Source organism: Podarcis muralis, chromosome 2 (genome assembly GCF_964188315.1).
Source record: "Podarcis muralis chromosome 2, rPodMur119.hap1.1, whole genome shotgun sequence".
NCBI lineage: Eukaryota > Metazoa > Chordata > Lepidosauria > Squamata > Lacertidae > Podarcis > Podarcis muralis.
The window spans coordinates 63,063,231-63,080,862 of NC_135656.1; the positions used below are offsets into that span (position 1 = coordinate 63,063,231).

The 17,632-nt window shown below is 47.0% G+C and overlaps 1 protein-coding gene across 1 annotated transcript; it reads right to left on the bottom strand.

Annotated features, from left to right (window-relative positions):
- Positions 1 to 10,178: 10,178 nt before the first annotated feature.
- Positions 10,179 to 17,374, bottom strand: LOC114591369 (melatonin receptor type 1A-like). The gene is made up of 2 exons (XM_028718312.2): positions 15,913 to 17,374; positions 10,179 to 11,706 (listed from the first exon to the last, which is right to left on the bottom strand). The coding sequence occupies exons 1-2, from the start codon at positions 16,100 to 16,102 to the stop codon at positions 10,928 to 10,930; spliced, it is 969 nt and encodes a 322-aa protein (XP_028574145.1). The 5' UTR covers positions 16,103 to 17,374; the 3' UTR covers positions 10,179 to 10,927.
- Between the last annotated feature and the right edge of the window lie 258 nt (positions 17,375 to 17,632).

Genomic DNA, 17,632 nt, shown 5'->3' on the forward strand with positions numbered 1-17,632 from the left:
TGCTGATCAATTTACAGAAGTGCTTTAGACACCATATTTTTATGGGCTGTCCTAAAGCCATTTCAAGGTAACCCGCTGTTGCAGGCACGGGCAACCTGTGCAATCCCTTGGCCCTGATGTTGTTGAACTACAAGTCCCATCATCCTTGACCACTGGCCATATTGGCTGTGGCTAAGCCTAACCTCCTCCCTGCGCTGAGGCCTTGTTCCCACAGACAATGTGGTTAAGAGCTGTACTGTATCTGAATTGAACTTGACTGCAAGTTGGGAGCTCATGTGATGGGATATTGCCCATTTTGAAGGAAGGAAAATTTAGATACATGGTAACCTAGCTTCTCAAGAAGAAAACTAAGCTGGGAACTTTCTCCTTATCTTACTTTTCGGGTTGGGTTTTGTTTTTTTTGTTTTCTTTGTATGGGACAGCATTTTATCATTTTAACCCTCTTCCCACCTGCACTCTGAAGAGGAGTGCAGTCCAGTGAGTGTCTACCATCTCATGTGTTTGGGATAAATATACTTACCGTATTTTTCGCTCTATAGGATGCACTTTTCCCCCTCCAAAAATTAAGGGGAAATGTGTGTGTGTCCTATGGAGTGAATGCAGGCTCCTTGGCTTCAGCGATAGCAATGGAAAGCCTCCGAAGCGCAGAGGGAGCGCTCCCTCTGCGCTCCGGAGGCTACGCGTTGCTTTCACTGAAGCCTGGAGAGCGAGAGGGGTCAGTGCGCAGGCTTCAGGGATAGCCGCCTGAAGGCTTTGGAGCGCAGTGGGGCCTCGCGCTGCACTCCAAAGACTTCAGGTTCCTTTTGCTGAAGCCGGGAGAGCAAGACTCTCCTGGCTTCAGCAGAGAGGGAGAGCTGCGCAGCACCCCTTCAGCCAAGCGGGAGGAGAAATGGAAGGGGCTCTGTTTCTCCTGCCGCTTCACTGAAGGGGCACTGAGCAGAGAGGGCGAGATTTTTTTTCTTGTTTTCCCCCTCTAAAACAAGGTGCGTCCTATGGTTGGGTGCATCCTATAGAGCGAAAAATATGGTAATTTGATCTTGTCAGAATTGGACTTCTAATCCAGTATAACACTTTTCACAAAGTACTTCTTGCATCAGTTTCTTTGCTCCCTGATTTCAGTTTATCTTCTAAAATGTGACATCACCTATAAAAGCAGTGCTTTATTACCTACATCACAAAATTTAGCTCTGCGAAGTATAATGTAAGTTATATCATAGCATAATTGCTACGATCCAGTGTCTCTTAATTGTTTTTTTCTTATGCACTTCACACACTCTGGAGAGTAGGACTGCAACAACTTAAGGCTGCCATTGATCTAATTTTTCATTATGATCTCTCATTTAGAATTCAGAACATGGCACCACTGGCTAATAGTCTGTGAAATTAGAATGTTTTAGTACTGAAAATTGGAAACCCAATTTTGAGATTGGCACATTTAATCTCTGAAGTGAAAAATGGAAACCATACTTCGGAGGTGTGGGAAGAGAAATGAGCAAACAGGGTTTCTGTGTCTATACATCTTGGCCATGTCAGACATTCAAACAAGTGATTTTTTCCCCTCCTGGGGACTGAGTAGATGATGGGCAACAACTAAAACGTCATTATGCTTGCACCAATGATCTGAGAGGTGAAAAATTCCAAGGATTCCTGTATGTATGCAGATTCACTTCATTTTTAAAAGGACCACACAAGGCTTACGGCATTCTCAAAGATTTGCTTTTATTTACAAATATGCAGTTTTAAGCTGTGAACTGCCACTTGTGCTCAAATCACACCACAAAACACTGTTCCCTATCATATTTTGGCGATTGGGGACCCCTTCAGAGTGCCAAAGAAATACCCAGCACTGACCTTGCCTTATAGTGGACTGTATAAAGCTATACTCAGAATGTAGGGACGCAGGTGGCGCTGTGGTCTAAACCACCGAGCCTCTGGGACTTGGCAATTGGAAGTTCAGTGGTTCAAATCCGTGCAACGGGTTGAGCTCCCGTTGATCTGTCCCAGCTTCTGCCAACCTAGCAGTTCAAAAGCAAACTAATGCAAGTAGATAAATAGGTACTGCTGCGTCGGGAAGGTAAATGGTGTTTCCGTGCGCTCTGGTTTCTGTCATGGTGTCCTGCTGCGCCAGAAGCAGTTTAGTCATGCTGGCCACATGAGCCGGAAAGCTGTCTGTGGACAAACGCCCGCTCCCTCAGCCTGAAAGTGAGATGAGCTGCCTTTGACTGGACTTAATCGTCCAGGGATCCTTTACCTTTAGCTTACCTTTACCTATACTCAGAATATAGCCACTGAAATAAATGGATTTAACATTACTCGTGTCCATTGATTACAGTGGTTGTGCTCTGGGTGTGACTTAGCCTGAAGCAACTCACAGACTCCAGCTGCAGCTTCAAGCTGCTTGCCTTTATGCAGACACTGGTTTGCATGGGCCGTTGCTGTGAGGGAGGAGATGAAGCCCTGACTCCAAAAGTTCTTGCAAAAGAGTCCAGTGGGTGGTGAGCAATCTCCCTAGCAAAGGAAACATACTTGACTATTCTGTTAATGACTCCAACAGCCTGTTTACTGAGCATCCTGATTTGCTTGCATAAAGCATATGTGAAGGTTAGGCTAGTCTTTCTAAGCATGCATCCCAACTTGTTTGTAGAGGGTTTAGATGACAAGGAGTATTCATCCCACTTTGCTAGTGGGTTGTTAATACATCTTCTGATTAATTGTTCATCCGAAATTTTTCAATACATTTTACAGCCTCTTTCCTAAATGGGTTTTTTTTAATAATGGATTTTTTGAGCTAAGACAACAATTGTTTAACCCGCTTTCATTATGCAAAGCTATTTTTTCTGACATGTGCATTTATCCCACCTGCAAAATAGTGAACGTATCCTAAAACAATCTCCAGTTTGGCACTTTTAGGATCTAGAATCCTAGATGTTTGGAGGGGGCCTGTGAGGACACCCAACCCCAATCCTATAAAACTATGAACCTAAGTAAAAATACCCATACCAAGTATCAAACCTCAGATAAACCAGTATGTAAATTTTATGCATCAAAAAACTGTAGCTCCCTACATGGGAAACCTCAGTGGAGGCAGTTCACATTGTCTGCTGCAAGTCACAAAATGCTGGATAACTGAGTGGTGTCCATGAATGTGTCAAGTGGCCTTTTCCAATGGCAAACAAGAAATGAGTCCGACACATGGGACTTTGCCAGTTCTGTATGTCAGATGTGTGGCTTACTCTTCTGACAAAATGTATTTTTTGGTTATTTTTCTACAGTTCCCAAAATGACTTCAAAAACATCCCCGAGGAATTAGCAATCATCACATCATACTTTCCATGGGTTGATTATTTACACAGGAATGCCTAGTCTTGCCCTCAGATGTTGGGGAGCAGTTTGGTGTGGGGGACGGGGGACGGGACGGGACTGGACCACATGTCCTTCTATGTGACCCAGTTGCAAGATTCTTTAAGATACTCCAAGTATGAGGCATAGCAACATCTTAGTCTATCATTTCAAAAGACTATTGTTGCACGCCACCCCACTCTCCGAGCGATGCAAGAATCTAGAGCTTCTAGGCACTTACCAGAGGTCTAGGTTTCCTTTTGAGGCACAGCAAAGACTATGGTGTCCTTGTGATATACCGTTTATTTACACAAAAGAGGTTTAAAGACTCTCTCATGGCAAATCTAAAAAAAATGTGGCATAAACATGACAACTGGGAAACACCGGCCTGTGAGCTCTCCAATTGGAGAACAGCCTTTACCAAAGGTGTCATGGGCTTTGAAGACACTTGAACTCAGGACGCAAGGGGGAAGCGTGCTAAGAGGAAGGCACACTTGGCAAACCCTCACCGTGAATAACTCCCGCCCGGAAACCAATGTCCCCACTGTGGAAGGACATGTGGATCCAGAATTGGCCTCCACAGTCACTTACGGACTCACTGTTAAGACCGTGTTCATGGAAGACAATCCTACTCGGCTATGAGTGATCACCAAAGAAGAAGATGATGTGGGGCTCGCAGCATTGATACCCCAAAAGGGTCTTGCTTCTCCCATAGCTGCAACCTTGGATTCAAACAGAAATCAAACATGTGGCTCTGACCTTCTTCTCAGCTTGCTGCCTGCAACATCACTGCCAAAAGCCCATCAACTCAAAAATACTGATCTTGTCTTCAAACTAACTCAGAACTGTGGGAGGGGCCTGTCCCAAGTTCCATATCTGCCACAGAGTCCCCTCTCTCTGGCTTTCCTGATGGCCTATTACCTACCCTATGTTTTTGGTTAAGGGCTGATCTCCCAGGTCATTTCCTGCACACAAGAAGTTGGTATGGCCTGTTATATTAACGCTTTGCCAAATCCAGTGTCCGGCAGCCAATTTTAACACTCCAGGCATCAATTAAGTTCTAGCACCTACCAGCCCCAGGAATTTAGGGAAATCTGGCACTCACAACTCATAACATTACTTTAGGAACATTTGTTGGCAACATATGTTTGGCATCTGTGTGTGTGTGTGTGTGTGTGAGAGAGAGAGAGAGAGATTATGATAAAGTATTGCAGCCGATAGAGAGAGAGAGAGAGAGAGAGAGAGAGAGAGAGGTTATGATAAAGTATTGCAGCCGATTCCACTTGATTGTTGAAGCTTTGGCAAGCCCTAACAACCAGCTGATCCTTGATGCTTGCAGAGACCCCTGTGCTGCACTTTGAAGCCCCAACAATCAGCTGGTAGTTGGGGCTTCAAAGTGCCTTTCAAAGGGTTCTGAGGGTGCAACCTCCTTTTTTGCCCCAGCTGTGACTTTACACACCTGGTAGGGCAGGGTGGAGGTTCCCCACCTCTTCTGTGTACTATAGCATAGTATTGGATAGAAATTTGAAGCTAGAGTTCTCGGAGGATGGAATTTTGCTCTGTTAAGAGGGGACACTCCTGGAGGAGGAATGGGGTCATGGGGAGGCTTGTTCTCACCAATGCCTCTTTCCTCCCCTGCAGTTCACATTCTTCTCTGGGCAAACTTCTGGAACAGGATGGGTAGTGGTGGCTGCAGGCAAAACTGCAAATCCTCACCTCCCTCCCTCCCTGTGGTGCTACCAAGGCAGGACTTCAGGACAGAAGTCAAAACTCATTTTAGGGGGGAAAGCAGACTTAGGATACAAATGTGGTAGGAGCGGGGAAGCAGAAAAATCTGGAGCTTGTGGTAGATTTTTATTGTTGTTGTTAAATCACTCCTAGGGCCTGAGAACCTCAAATTGATTTTTGGTTGGAATTTTTCATAGGGTTCAGCTGAAATGAGTTCAGCTGAAGTCTGAGCCAGATTCCATTGTCCAGTTATTGTATGCCTGGGAAGCTGATCTTGGCATCCTAAGGAAGAAGCATCAGAAATATGATGTTCCCACATTGGCCTCTGGAAAATTTTTGTGCCGTTAGGAAGAATCTGTGTGCTTTCTGTCCACCAGAGGGCACTTCACTTGGTTTCGAATGTGCCATTGGCACCTTTACAATTGACAACTGTGCCAGGAATAACACAGCCGTCCAAGTTGGTCTCCCCAGGCAATCAGTGTACAGTGTGAAAATGCACAATCTGTCAATCATTTGTTGAAGGGGACTTGAAGCATCTTCCCATAATTTCTTCTATTTCGGTTATGTTTTCCCAGCAACCAAATTGCAAACAGAATCCTTCCCTCCAGCAAACATAGCGTCCTAAGAACTGGAAGGCATAAGACCCATTGAGTTCAATGGAGTTTACTCACATATAAGTGCACACAAGATTGCAGTCTTAGTCAATCCATAAATCATTCCATTAAAAATCTAAAACCATTGATTGGCTGCTTCCGATTTTTAATGGGATGATTTAAGTCCCTGGCTTTTCATAAAGATTTGAACTCTTCATGCCCTGAAACTCAACATAAGTTGAACATTACTTGTAGATTCTGGGAAATGTTAAATAGTGTCATGGTTTTCAAATCCTGATAAGCACACCCTCCCCCCATTTCTTTTGGGCTTCATCAGATATTTAGAGAGCAATTTTCTACATCACTGCTGATCAAAGCTTCCATGTTCCAGTGCCAAATTTCTCCTCATGTCCTTGTACTGAAAATATTTGTATTGCCTGAATTCTATTCTGCGGTTTTGAGATGGCTGTGAGAATAGAGGGGCTTGGTTTGTATTTTTAAACAGTGAGAAAAAAACTTGGCTGACATAGTAATGAGATGTGCTTCATTTGAAGGTGGAGAGGTTACGTTTTCCTCCCCCGGGTCCTGTAGTTTCCCAAGTGCCATCTTTTGCATTACGGTTAAATGCACAGAGGTTCTCTCCACCTCTGCATCTGGCCACTTTCCTGTAGGGACAAGCAACCCATGGCGCTCCAGATGTTGCTGGGCTCCAATTTCCATCAGCAGCCCTTTCCCCAGTGTAGTCAATAACCAAGGATGATAGAAGCTGTTGTACATCATCTGGAAAGCCACAGGTTCCCCACTCTTGCTTTAATGGGGAGAACCCAAATTTTCCAGTTTTAATCATGGAAAACATGTTGTGTACTGTGACTTCCATAGCTGCTACATCTATCTATCTATCTATCTATCTATCTATCTATCTATCTATCTATCTATCATCTATCTATCTATCTATCATCTATCTATCTATCTATCTATCTATCTATCTATCTATCTATCATCTATCTATCTATCATCTATCTATCTATCTATCTATCTATCTATCTATCTATCTATCTATCTATCGATCTATCTATCTATCATCTATCATCTATCTATCTATCTATCTATCTATCATCTATCTATCTATCTATCTATCTATCTATCTATCTATCTATCTATCATCTATCTATCTATTATCTATCTATCTCTCTATCTCTCTATCTCTCTATCTATCTATCTATCTATCTATCATCTATCTATCTATCATCTATCGAGCCAGCATGGTGTAGTGGTTAAGAGCGGTGGACTCGTAATCTGGTGAACCGGGTTCGCATCCCCACTCCTCCACATGCAGCTGCTGGGTGACCTTGGGCTAGTCACACTTCCTTGAAGTCTCTCAGCCTCACTCACCTCACAGTGTTTGTTGTGGGGGAGGAAGGGAAAGGAAAATGTTAGCCACTTTGAGACTCCTTCGGGTAGTGATAAAGCGGGATATCAAATCCAAACTCTTCTTCTTCTTCTTCTTCTCTCTCTCTCTCTCTCTCTCTCTCTCTCTCTCTCTCTCTCCATCTCTATCATCTCTGTTTCTATCTCCATCCACACACACACACACACACACACACACACACACACACACACACACACACCGTTTTGACAGGGAATTTGCCATGTGTATGACACGTTTGTTTGCAGGTGTGTTAAATCCATACCTGTTCCAATGCTCCTGCAAGATGTGCCACCTCTCAACATTTAAGACAATCTGATCCTACACATTTCTTTAGAAATGTGATTGGCTGGGCTCTCATTCCTAACCCAGGACCCATCCCTAGACTCTGTTCCATGTGTTATCATTTTTTAAAGTTTCATTTGTTGCGGGGACTCTGCACACCAGTTAACAGTTTCTAACTTGCTGCTGGCCACCTTGAGGTTTTTTGTTTTTTGCTTAAAGAAAGGTGAGATGAAAATGTTACCTTAAAAAAATACTGCAAGTGTCCCAGGAAGCGAATTTAAAGAGAAGGCAGGAAAGATGGGGGCCAAGAGAACCTTTTCTCTGTTATTCTTTAGTGACGTAGGGGGATATATGTAACAGATAAAGGCAGCGAAACTTCCAGGCTCTTAGTATTGGAAGGGAAGGCAGTGCTCTCTCCACACACAGAAGGACAGTTTCAGTTTCTCATTTTTCCAATTTTAAATTATCCATATTTTTGCATCCCTTTGTGATTCCCCCCCCTTAAGAATCCTTCACCCACATTTCTCCTAATGTGAATGTTTGCCTGCAATATTCCCTAATGTAATCTATTTTTGTGTGATTTTCCCTAATAAAACACATTTTTGTATGTTATATTCACTAATCTGTGCATTTCTGTGCACACTTTACCCTCGTATATGCAGTTTTGTGCACATTGCTTGGCTGGAGAACTGCACTGCAAAATTCAGAGAATGCGAATTTTGAAAGATGGCAGTGTTTTGGTTTCTGTATTGTTCCATAAAGTGCGAATTATGTAAGCCCTGGACTGAATCGAACCCTATTTCCACAGAACACTGACACTCTTTGAAAAATGACAAAGCCCCTTGTACGGTGGGAGGCAATGCAGCTGTTTGCTTTTCCAGAAGAGGAAGCAGATTCACAAGAAGACTTAGCCCAATCCAAGTCTTACTCTCCCATTTCCCCAATGTACAGGGATGGGACCAGAACATTCACAGCCTCCATGTCACATGTGTCAATTAGCCCCACCCCTGGGGACTACATGTAGCTATGCACACCAAGGCTCCATCCTTGCAGATGTTTGTGCTGTAAGTGTGGACACCAGGGAGCTGGGACTAGTTTGCACCTGTGACATCAGAGGTGTGGCTACTCAAAGCATTCAGAGCAAAATTTCTTGTGTTTATAGAAATGGCCAGTGCAGGCTACAGAAAGAAATACACATGCATTGAGAGTAGCGGGTTGCATTTTATATGTCAGAGGGCAAGAGAAGGCTTCAAATTGTTCCATAACCATCTCCTCTCACCACCAGTCTTTCAGCTTGTTGGATAGGTCACCCTCTGTTTTTTTAAAAAATGATTTATTGCATTCTGATCCATATCCATGAGAGTTGTTTCAGCAGCAAATGTTCTTAAAGCCTGTTGCACCAGGATTGCTGAAGATTCCACACAGAAACTTGGCTCGGTCTTTGGGTTCTGCTGCTCTTCTATCAACCTGGAAAGGTTGGTGATCATTTTCTGTGGAATTTCATCTAACCCAAATGAGTTGTAACGATGGGCTGGGTTGTAGAGTGTCCTTCTGACTACCTTCATTTTTCATTTAAGGGCTTTCCATTATCCTTTAACATCCATCTCAATAGTATTCACATTTGACCATCAACTTCTTTTGAAAGTTTGCAGAAATATGTCTTCTGCTGAATCAGACCATTGGCCTCTCTAGCTCAGTAGGGTCTACACTGACTGGCAGCAGCTCTCTAGGATTTTAGACCCTCGGCTTTACCCAGAGATGCTGGAGACTGAAAATGGGATCTTCAGCATTCACAGCAAATGCTCTACCACCAAGCTAGTAAAAGGTAAAGGTACCCCTGCCCGTATGGGCCAGTCTTGACAGACTCTAGGGTTGTGTGCCCATCTCACTCAAGAGGCCGGGGGCCAGCGCTGTCCGGAGACACTTCCGGGTCACGTGGCCAGCGTGACATCGCTGCTCTGGCGAGCCAGAGCCGCACATGGAAACGCCGTTTACCTTCCCGCCAGTAAGCGGTCCCTATTTATCTACTTGCACCCGGAGGTGCTTTCGAACTGCTAGGTTGGCAGGCGCTGGGACCGAACAACGGGAGCGCACCCCGCCGCAGGGATTCGAACCACCGACCTTTCAATCAGCAAGCCCTAGGCGCTGAGGCTTTTACCCACAGCGCCACCCGCATCCCTACCACCAAGCTAAGGCCCTATATAAACCTCTCTGGTTCTCTTACCCTTTCTGGAGATGTTCTGAGTGTCTTTGTACTAGGCAGATAGACAGACAGGGACCTGGCCTTCTTCCATATGCTTGGTTGTGCTTGGCACAAATGAGCAAAATGTGGGCAGTAGAAAACTGGAAAGATTATCCTGCTGGACTGTGCACTGACCTGGTAAGGCCTGACTATCCTATCCCTACTTGACTCCATCCCCTGCCTTGCTGAGTTCAAATCTGCTCTGGGACAAGTATGAACAATGGAAGGATGGAAAGCCGATTTCTGCATTGCCTGGAAGGACATGGCCTCATTCCCAATTTCACTCCAAACAAGAAGAGCCAAGGGAGACACTTCTTCAGGTAGTCAAGGAATAGCCTCAGAGATTAGATCCCTATAATTGCTTATTTTTCATTTTGGGGAAAAACCACAGCATTTTGGAGCAGGCACACTGACTCCTCTAGCTCACAATATGGGACTTTCCAAAAGTTCAGCCTGAGGTTTTGCAGCGGTCTTCCTGAAAGCTAGCCTTCTCCTGTCCCTTTTTCCTAGCTTGCACTCAGTTTTGCATTGCATTCCTCCACAAAAAAAAAGATGGTAGCCAAAGTGAATTACACAGATATTTTCCAAATCATTTCACTTTTCATCAAAGAAACCACAAGAGAAAAATCTGTGCACACTTTTGGAGGTCCGCGATGCATGCGTGAACATAGATTTTTGAACTGTGATAAAAAATTGTTCATACCAGGATTATTTCAATTTCAGCAGTCCATTTCTCTCTCTCAACCCCACACTGTTTTTGTGTACTCAGCACAGCTGATGATCCATGTACAAAAACCTACAGCTCTTTGCAGATTGCATTCTCAGGATCTACCGAAGAAAGAAATCTACCAAGAAAGAAAGCAAGCACCAGTCTTAATTCTTTCCTAGTCAAGGTCCCTGGACTTCGTTCAACAAAGCCCATTTTGGGGCTTTTGGATAGCTTCTCAAAAACAATCTTAAATGCCGTGGGACTTTAAGAATCAAGTGGAGAAACCAGCAAGATGTTCCGTATGGAGAGCAGGTCAAAATTATTACAAGCATTATTTGCTAAGAATTATTTGGCTCAGCTCTTATCAGCCACCACAGTGATTTTACTGATAAGAAAAATGGGGCAGGTTGTGGGTGGGAGAGAAGGATTTAAGGAAGCTGATGTTTGCTATGCCAACACAGCTCTCAAGTGCTACTCTCAAACCTCATTGAACAAGCCACCATTGAGTATCCTGTTGCAGGCAAGTAACAAACAACTCTTTTGCAAATTACTTTGCTATCCGAGACCCAACCTCTCCAACCCATTTGAGCTTTGGTGGATTTCTTTCAGTCAGTTCTGCAAACCAGCTGGCAAAGGGTTAGTATGATTTTCTTGTACTCCTTTCGGAAATTGTGATTCAGGGCTCCATAAATCACGGCGTTTAAGCAGCTGTTAAAGTACGCCATGAAGTAACTGCCCGTGAAGAGCCATTTAGGGATGGAAGGCTCCAGCGCTGGATTCAGAGCTACGACAAAACCAATAAAGTTCAGTGGCGCCCAACAGATGGCGAAAAGCACAAAGACCATAAACATGGTGAGGAAGTTCCGGAAGTCATGTGGCTTCATTTTGGGCCGGACGTCGGGCTTGACTCGCCGCCGCACCTGGAGCACCAAGGCCCAGATCCTCAGGTAGCAGAAGCTGACGATGGCGATGGGCAAGAAGAAATGGACCACCACCACCGCAATGGTGTAAAGGGAGCTGACGGACTGGGCAAAAGTGCAAGAGTACACCCGCGGGTCGTACCTGAGGGAGTCGACAAAGAGGTTTGGCATGATGGCCAGCAAGGTGAGGGCCCAAACGCCCCCCACGTAGCCTAGTGTGTTGCCGAGGGAGAAGACCTTGTCGTACTTCAGGCTGTGGCAAATGTAGCAGTAGCGGTTCAGGGCGATGCCGGTGATGTTGAAGATGGAGCCAATGACGCTCATCCCCATCAGGAACCCGCTGACCTGGCAGTGGAGGTAGCCCATGACCCACTCGTCGTGGAAAATGGCGATCAGGGCCAGCGGGTAGGGGTACAGAGCCACCAGCAAGTCTGCAAAAGCCAGGCTGACCACAAAGGCATTCCCTAGAATTCAAAAGTTGAACAGTTAAAGGCACTTGAAAAGTAACCATTGTTAATAAACAATTAGCAACGTCCTTCTTTAAACAGAAACTACTGGTGACTGCATACTTGTACCCTTAAGCTTCTTGTCTATATTTGAAATATAGTCGTACCTTGGAAGCCGAACGGAATCCGTTCCGTAAGTCTGTTCGACTTCCAAAATGTTTGGAAACCAAAGCACGGCTTCTGATTGGCTGCAGTCAATCGGAAGCCGTGTTGGACATTCGGCTTCCAAAAGAACGTTCGAAAACCGGAACACTCACTTCCGGGTTTCGATCGTTCGGGAGCCGATTTGTTCAGGAGCCAAGGTGTTTGAGATCCAAGGCACGACCGTAGCTTGAGTTTTCATTCCGCTGCAGAAAAAGGGACTAAATTTCATGACAGCAGGAGTCATGCAGGAACAGAGAGCTGGCTCCTAGGATTGTAGAGTTGGAAGGGACCATGAGGATCATCTAGTCCAAGCTGTTGCGATGCAGGAATCTTTTGCCCAATGTTAGGCTTGAACCCACAGCCCTAAGATTAAGAGTCTCATGCTCTACAGACTCTCAGAGGGTAAACAGCCCACCCACTCAGTAAAAAAATGGCCTGCTTTCACCTGTGTCCTTGTCACTCAGCACAAAAACAAGAGGAAGGCATTTGTGCACTTGATGTTCTGGAATTTTATTTATAATAATAATACTTTTTAAATTTATATCCCGCCCATCCAGCTGGGTTTCCCCAGCCACTCTGGGCAGCTCCCAACAGAATATTAAAAACACAATAAAACATCAAACATTAAAAACTTCCCTAAACAGGTTTGCCTGTTTTATTTTAATTACAGGTTAAATGAAATAGCCCTTAATCAAAATATTTTTGCCATTTCACAACTTACTTTGAATACTGAGATCATAGGCCTCTGGTATAAGCGGAAAGTGAAACAGAAGTGTGGTCACCCATGCTAATAATTGTGAACGCCTGGTTCTGTTTCACTATAGTTTATGGCTAGAAAGCCCCTGCTGTTTAATTGACCCAAGGACAGAGAAGGTGTATTTATTATTCCAGATATGGATCTCAGCAGTAACCCCAGAGCTTATAATTCTGTGTTTTTCCCGCCACCCCTTGTCTACGAAGCATTTATAAGAAGTGTGTCATTATTTTTGCTACTTTATATTAGAAACACTGCAAGCACGCAAGCTGTTTGCAGTGTCTACAGATGGACAAAACCAGCAAGAGAGCCCTACATGTTTATCCCCAAACAGAAGTGCAGCTGCTGTTTGCTGAAGCTGCTCACAGCAAAATTTCAATAGACTGAAAGGCTGTTTGTTCCAGACACCCTGGGTCAGGCGCAAGCAAAACTAAGCAGAGAATGCAAGTGGACGCAGCAGAGCCAGCCATATCCTCAGGCTCAAAAGCTTCAGCTGTGTTTTCTACTTGAAGATAACATGCAATGAATTCAAACTACTTGTGCAGAAGTGTGCTTGAGATATTATGGCTCAACGGGGTTTTCGTGTAAGCACAAAAAGGACAGCCATTCCGAGCCAGGTGGTGAGACCAGTTTCCGTCCCATTTTATCTAGTTCAGCCTTCTCCAAACTGATGACCTCTAGAAGTTTTGGATTTGCAACAGCCCCATTCAGAATAGTCAGTGATCAGGAATGATGGGAGTTGTAGTCCACAGCATCTGAGGAGGGGGGAGGGACACCAGCCTGGTCTTGCATTAACAGGGATTAGTGATGTTTACATATCAGACAACAGCCACACAGGTGAAGCTGCCCAGAAATTATCAAGTAACCTATGGCTTGTAGCCAGAGGGAGAACAAGGTGTGTGTGGCCCGCCCCAGGTGTCATCTCGGGGTGTGTGTGTGACATCGCCGCAGGCTCCACCTCTGCCCGTCCCTATGAGCACTGCGTGGTGGGCTCTGTCCCTAGCCCTTATGGGTGCTATGCTGCGTCATGCAGACCGCCCCAGGTGCCCAAGAAGGCTTCCTCTGCCACTGCTCGTAGCTTATCTCCTTAAATTCCTTCAGTGCTTGCTTCATGCCCCACTGAGTCCACCATGCCCCACAACCACAAATTCAGTATTATGGGAATTCTGTCAAACCTCCCTTCCCACTGAGGTCGGACAGGATCCCTTCCTGTTGAACTTCCAGCACCTACTAAGGTCTTCTAAAAATTCCAGCAGACATGTTAATTTTTATAGTTTTAATCTTTTCTGTATTGCATCCCTTGTATACTGCTCAGAGATGCATGCAGTTAAGTGGTATATACATTATTGAGTAAAATTAAATTATGCAAAACTGTACTAAAACACCCTGCACTTTCCCCACCTTCATGTAGCTGATTCCGAGTCTCTGTGTTTTGGAGATCACTTTGAAGGCAACTTCAGATAATTTTGAATCAGGGACAGGGAAGCCTATGGCCAGATATTGTTGGATACCCCCAGCCAGGATCAGAGCCATCTTTCCCATAGGGCTTAGTGGTGCGTTGTGCCAGGGCGCTGGCCTCTCAGGGGCGCCCCAGCAAGTGGGGGAACTGCACGGCTTTGCTGGTGGCCTCCCCTTTCCCTGAATGCCCGCCAGCTGTGCCCCGTCAACCACATGGCTGACAGGTGTGCAGCTTCCTTCCCAAGCCTCCGCAGGAGGAGAGCAATCCCCGTAGAGGCTTAGGATGGAAGCTGCGCCCCACCAACTATATGGCTGGCGGGTGCGCAGCTTCCCTCCCAAGCCTCTGCGGGGATCGCTCTCCCGCAGAGGCATGGGGGAAGAGTTGCGCACCCCCCATGGTTGGCTCCCTCCCACTATCCCCCCACTATCCGTGGCAATTTGGGGGGCGCTGAGTGGATATTTTCACCCTGACACCACATCTGCTAAAGACGGCCCTGGCCAGGATGGCCAACTGGCAGTGGCGTAGCATGGGTTGTCAGCACCCGGGGCAGGGCAAGTAATTTGCGCCCCCTAACCTGTGGATTTGCGCCCCCTAACCCGTGGATTTGCCCTAACCCCAGATGTTGCGCCCGGTGCGGCCGGCTCCCCCTGCACCCCCCACGCTACGCCACTGCCAACTGGAGAGCCACAGGGTCCCAACCCCTGCTTTACAAGTTGTGTTTTCTAGAAAGCAGGACATCTTTCAGAAAATGAGGTGTGAGGGTGTTAAAAATATCTTTCCAAAGCAAATCTCTCTAGTCTTCAAAAGAGAGAATTGCTATTTAGAATGATGGTATTTAAGAACCAGGGCACTTTCAAACCATCTAGCTATTTTGGAGTGAGATTCAATCACGCACCAGCTAATTCAGGCTGCACAATTAACGTTGATTTTATGCTCCTGCACCGCGGACACACTCTCCTAAAAGATTGGATTGGGACTGTGTGTGTTTTGCAATAAGGAAAGTTGCAGGGGAAATGTGCTGGAAAGTGTGGCTAACACACTTGTTTTGATGCATGGATTTTTGTTAGGGGGGAGGCAGCCAAAGTTGTTCAGCTTTTTTTAGGAGATGCCCCCCCCCCAAGTTGTTGAGCTTTTTGGGGGAAATATACCTGCCCCAAGGAGGACATTAACGAAGGCAGGCTTCTCCAGGGGAGGGATGAGCACAACCTCAGTTAATTGAGTTATTTCATTGCTTTTCAAATTTTTTTGTGGATCTAGGGTTACGCCCGTATCATCTAATGTCCCTGCAAACAGTGCTCAATAAACATGCCACCTGCACCCTAGAAAGGGAGTTTGTTCAGGACGCAGGTGCCCTTGAATGAACCCAAGGTGGCATCCTGCACTTCTTCTGACCAAGAAGGAGGGTCCTGCTCAGACAGCAAATATCTGCATGCCTAAATAAAATAAACATAATGTCTTCTGCATTTCATCATAAATTGTGGGGGAGAAATGCCTCTCCAGAATCTAATTTGGTGCTACAAGAAAATTTATCTTGGAGATCCTGCTGGGCAGACACAGCATGATATTCTGCTTCTGCTGGAGTGAAGACTCTCAGCAGTTCCTCAGACAGGCGGTGGAGAACGGGAACTTGGAACAAGGAGGGCAGATTCTTCTGCATCCTGCTACCTTTACAGGCAGGTTAAAGAATGCGCAGGTAACCCCGTCCCAGGCAAACCCCGGTCAGTTATGGCAGCATCGGAGGCTGAACGAGAGCGGTGCGGGATGCTGTCTCTGGGGACAGGTGTCCTTTGGCCAGCAATGCCATTACCTGCTTTCCTCAGCTTCTTGTTCTTGTACACGGACAGGATCACCAGCAGGTTGCCCAGAATGTCCACGGCGATGGTGACAATGAGGACGACAGCGAGGAGGGCCGCCACCCAAACGGGATAGGGACCAGCCTCTTCCCTTTCCAGCCGGGCAGACTGATTCTTCTGCGGCAGCCACCCTTCCTCTTCCATCCTCGCTTATCGGGGGTTGGGGTGGGGGGGCGCCCACCACCTCCGATTTCCGGGCGGGGGGAGGTGAGCGTGCAGGGCAATCGAGGGCGACCCCCAGTTTGAGAGGAGGAAGCTCATCGCACGGGGATCGAGGGCAACGCTTCCCAGGCTCCTGCCAAAGCCGGGCGCGAAGGAAGAGCCCAGCAACGCTGCATGGCCCCTTTGGAAACCGGCGCAGAAAACACTAAGGCCGGAGGAGAGCGTTGCGCGCCGCCTTGCAGAAGTTTTGCAGAGAAGTTTCTCGCGGCGGGGAGAGGCGCATGGCCTGGACTCCTCCTCCTTCTCGCCTCGTGGTAAATCCTGGTGACTCGCAGGCAGCCGGGTGGCTTCTTTGGAAAGACAATTGCCGGCCGATCCACAACTCCGGGGTTTGGCAAAGACTCAAGGCAAGGTCGGAGGAATCGGGAAAATCTTCCCGGCGGATTTCGTCTAAGCGCTCCGTTCCCGGATCCCGTCTCGCCTTTTCTTATGAGCCGCGGACGGATCGCCCAGAAGCTGCTGCGCCCAACGAGATCTCCCGGCTCCTTAAAGTCATGCAAGCGAGGCTGAGCAGCGGGGAGAGCAGCTGAGAGTGACCGCGGGACACTGGAGAGGAGGAGGAGTGTGGGCTCGTCGAGGGAGCCTCGCCACGCCGCAGCTGCTATGGCCACACTTCCCGTTCAGTTCAGGGCGCGCTCACGCACTGGAAGGACCGACCATCTGCTCTGCCCCTGCCTGATGCAGAAGGTGTGGGGTTCAATCCCCAGCGTGCCCAAGTAGGGCCGTCGAGCCGCCTCTCGGCGCAGACAAACATTCAGCTGCATGGGACGGATGCTCTGACTGCAGAAGGCAGCTTCCAGGTTCCCGCGGCTGTGTCTATCCCCCGTAGCTGCTCTTGTCATGCACGCGCCTTGCGACCGCCGACCAACTCGCCTCGTATGGATTTGCCTCCATTCATACTCGCGATCCGCCCCTCTCCCTTTCTTGCGCGCTGCCGGCCGCACTGGCAGGCTGGAGGGGACGCGCGCTGGAGGGGCAAAGTTCTCTGGAGATGCGGGAAAGGCGTCGGCGAGGCGAAGTTGCCAACTCTTTGCCCTCTTACTTTGAGAACCACCCCATCAATTCTTTCTCTCTCCTCCCTCCAGAACAGCCCCGGGTCTGGCCCGAGGGGGCTACGATTCGGGGGTGTCTTTCCTACCCTCCTCTCGGCTCTGGACGCGTCGGAGGCAGTGATGGACTGCAGCCCGCTTCCTGCGGTTATATAGTCGCTGTCCCTGCACTTGTTGCTGCCTGCGGACGCTAGTTCGGGCTATTAACTCCTTCCAGCCCGCGAGGCAGACAGAATGTCTGGCCGGGGCTCTTCAAAACAAGCCTATGTATTCTATCTATTGCTTTTGGTTGCTCGAAGGCTGCTCGATGATTACGTCTGCACACATTCTCAATTTAGTGGGATATTTTCTTTGCAATGAATTACCACCTTTTCCTTCCTATTTACGAATTCCATCAAAAACA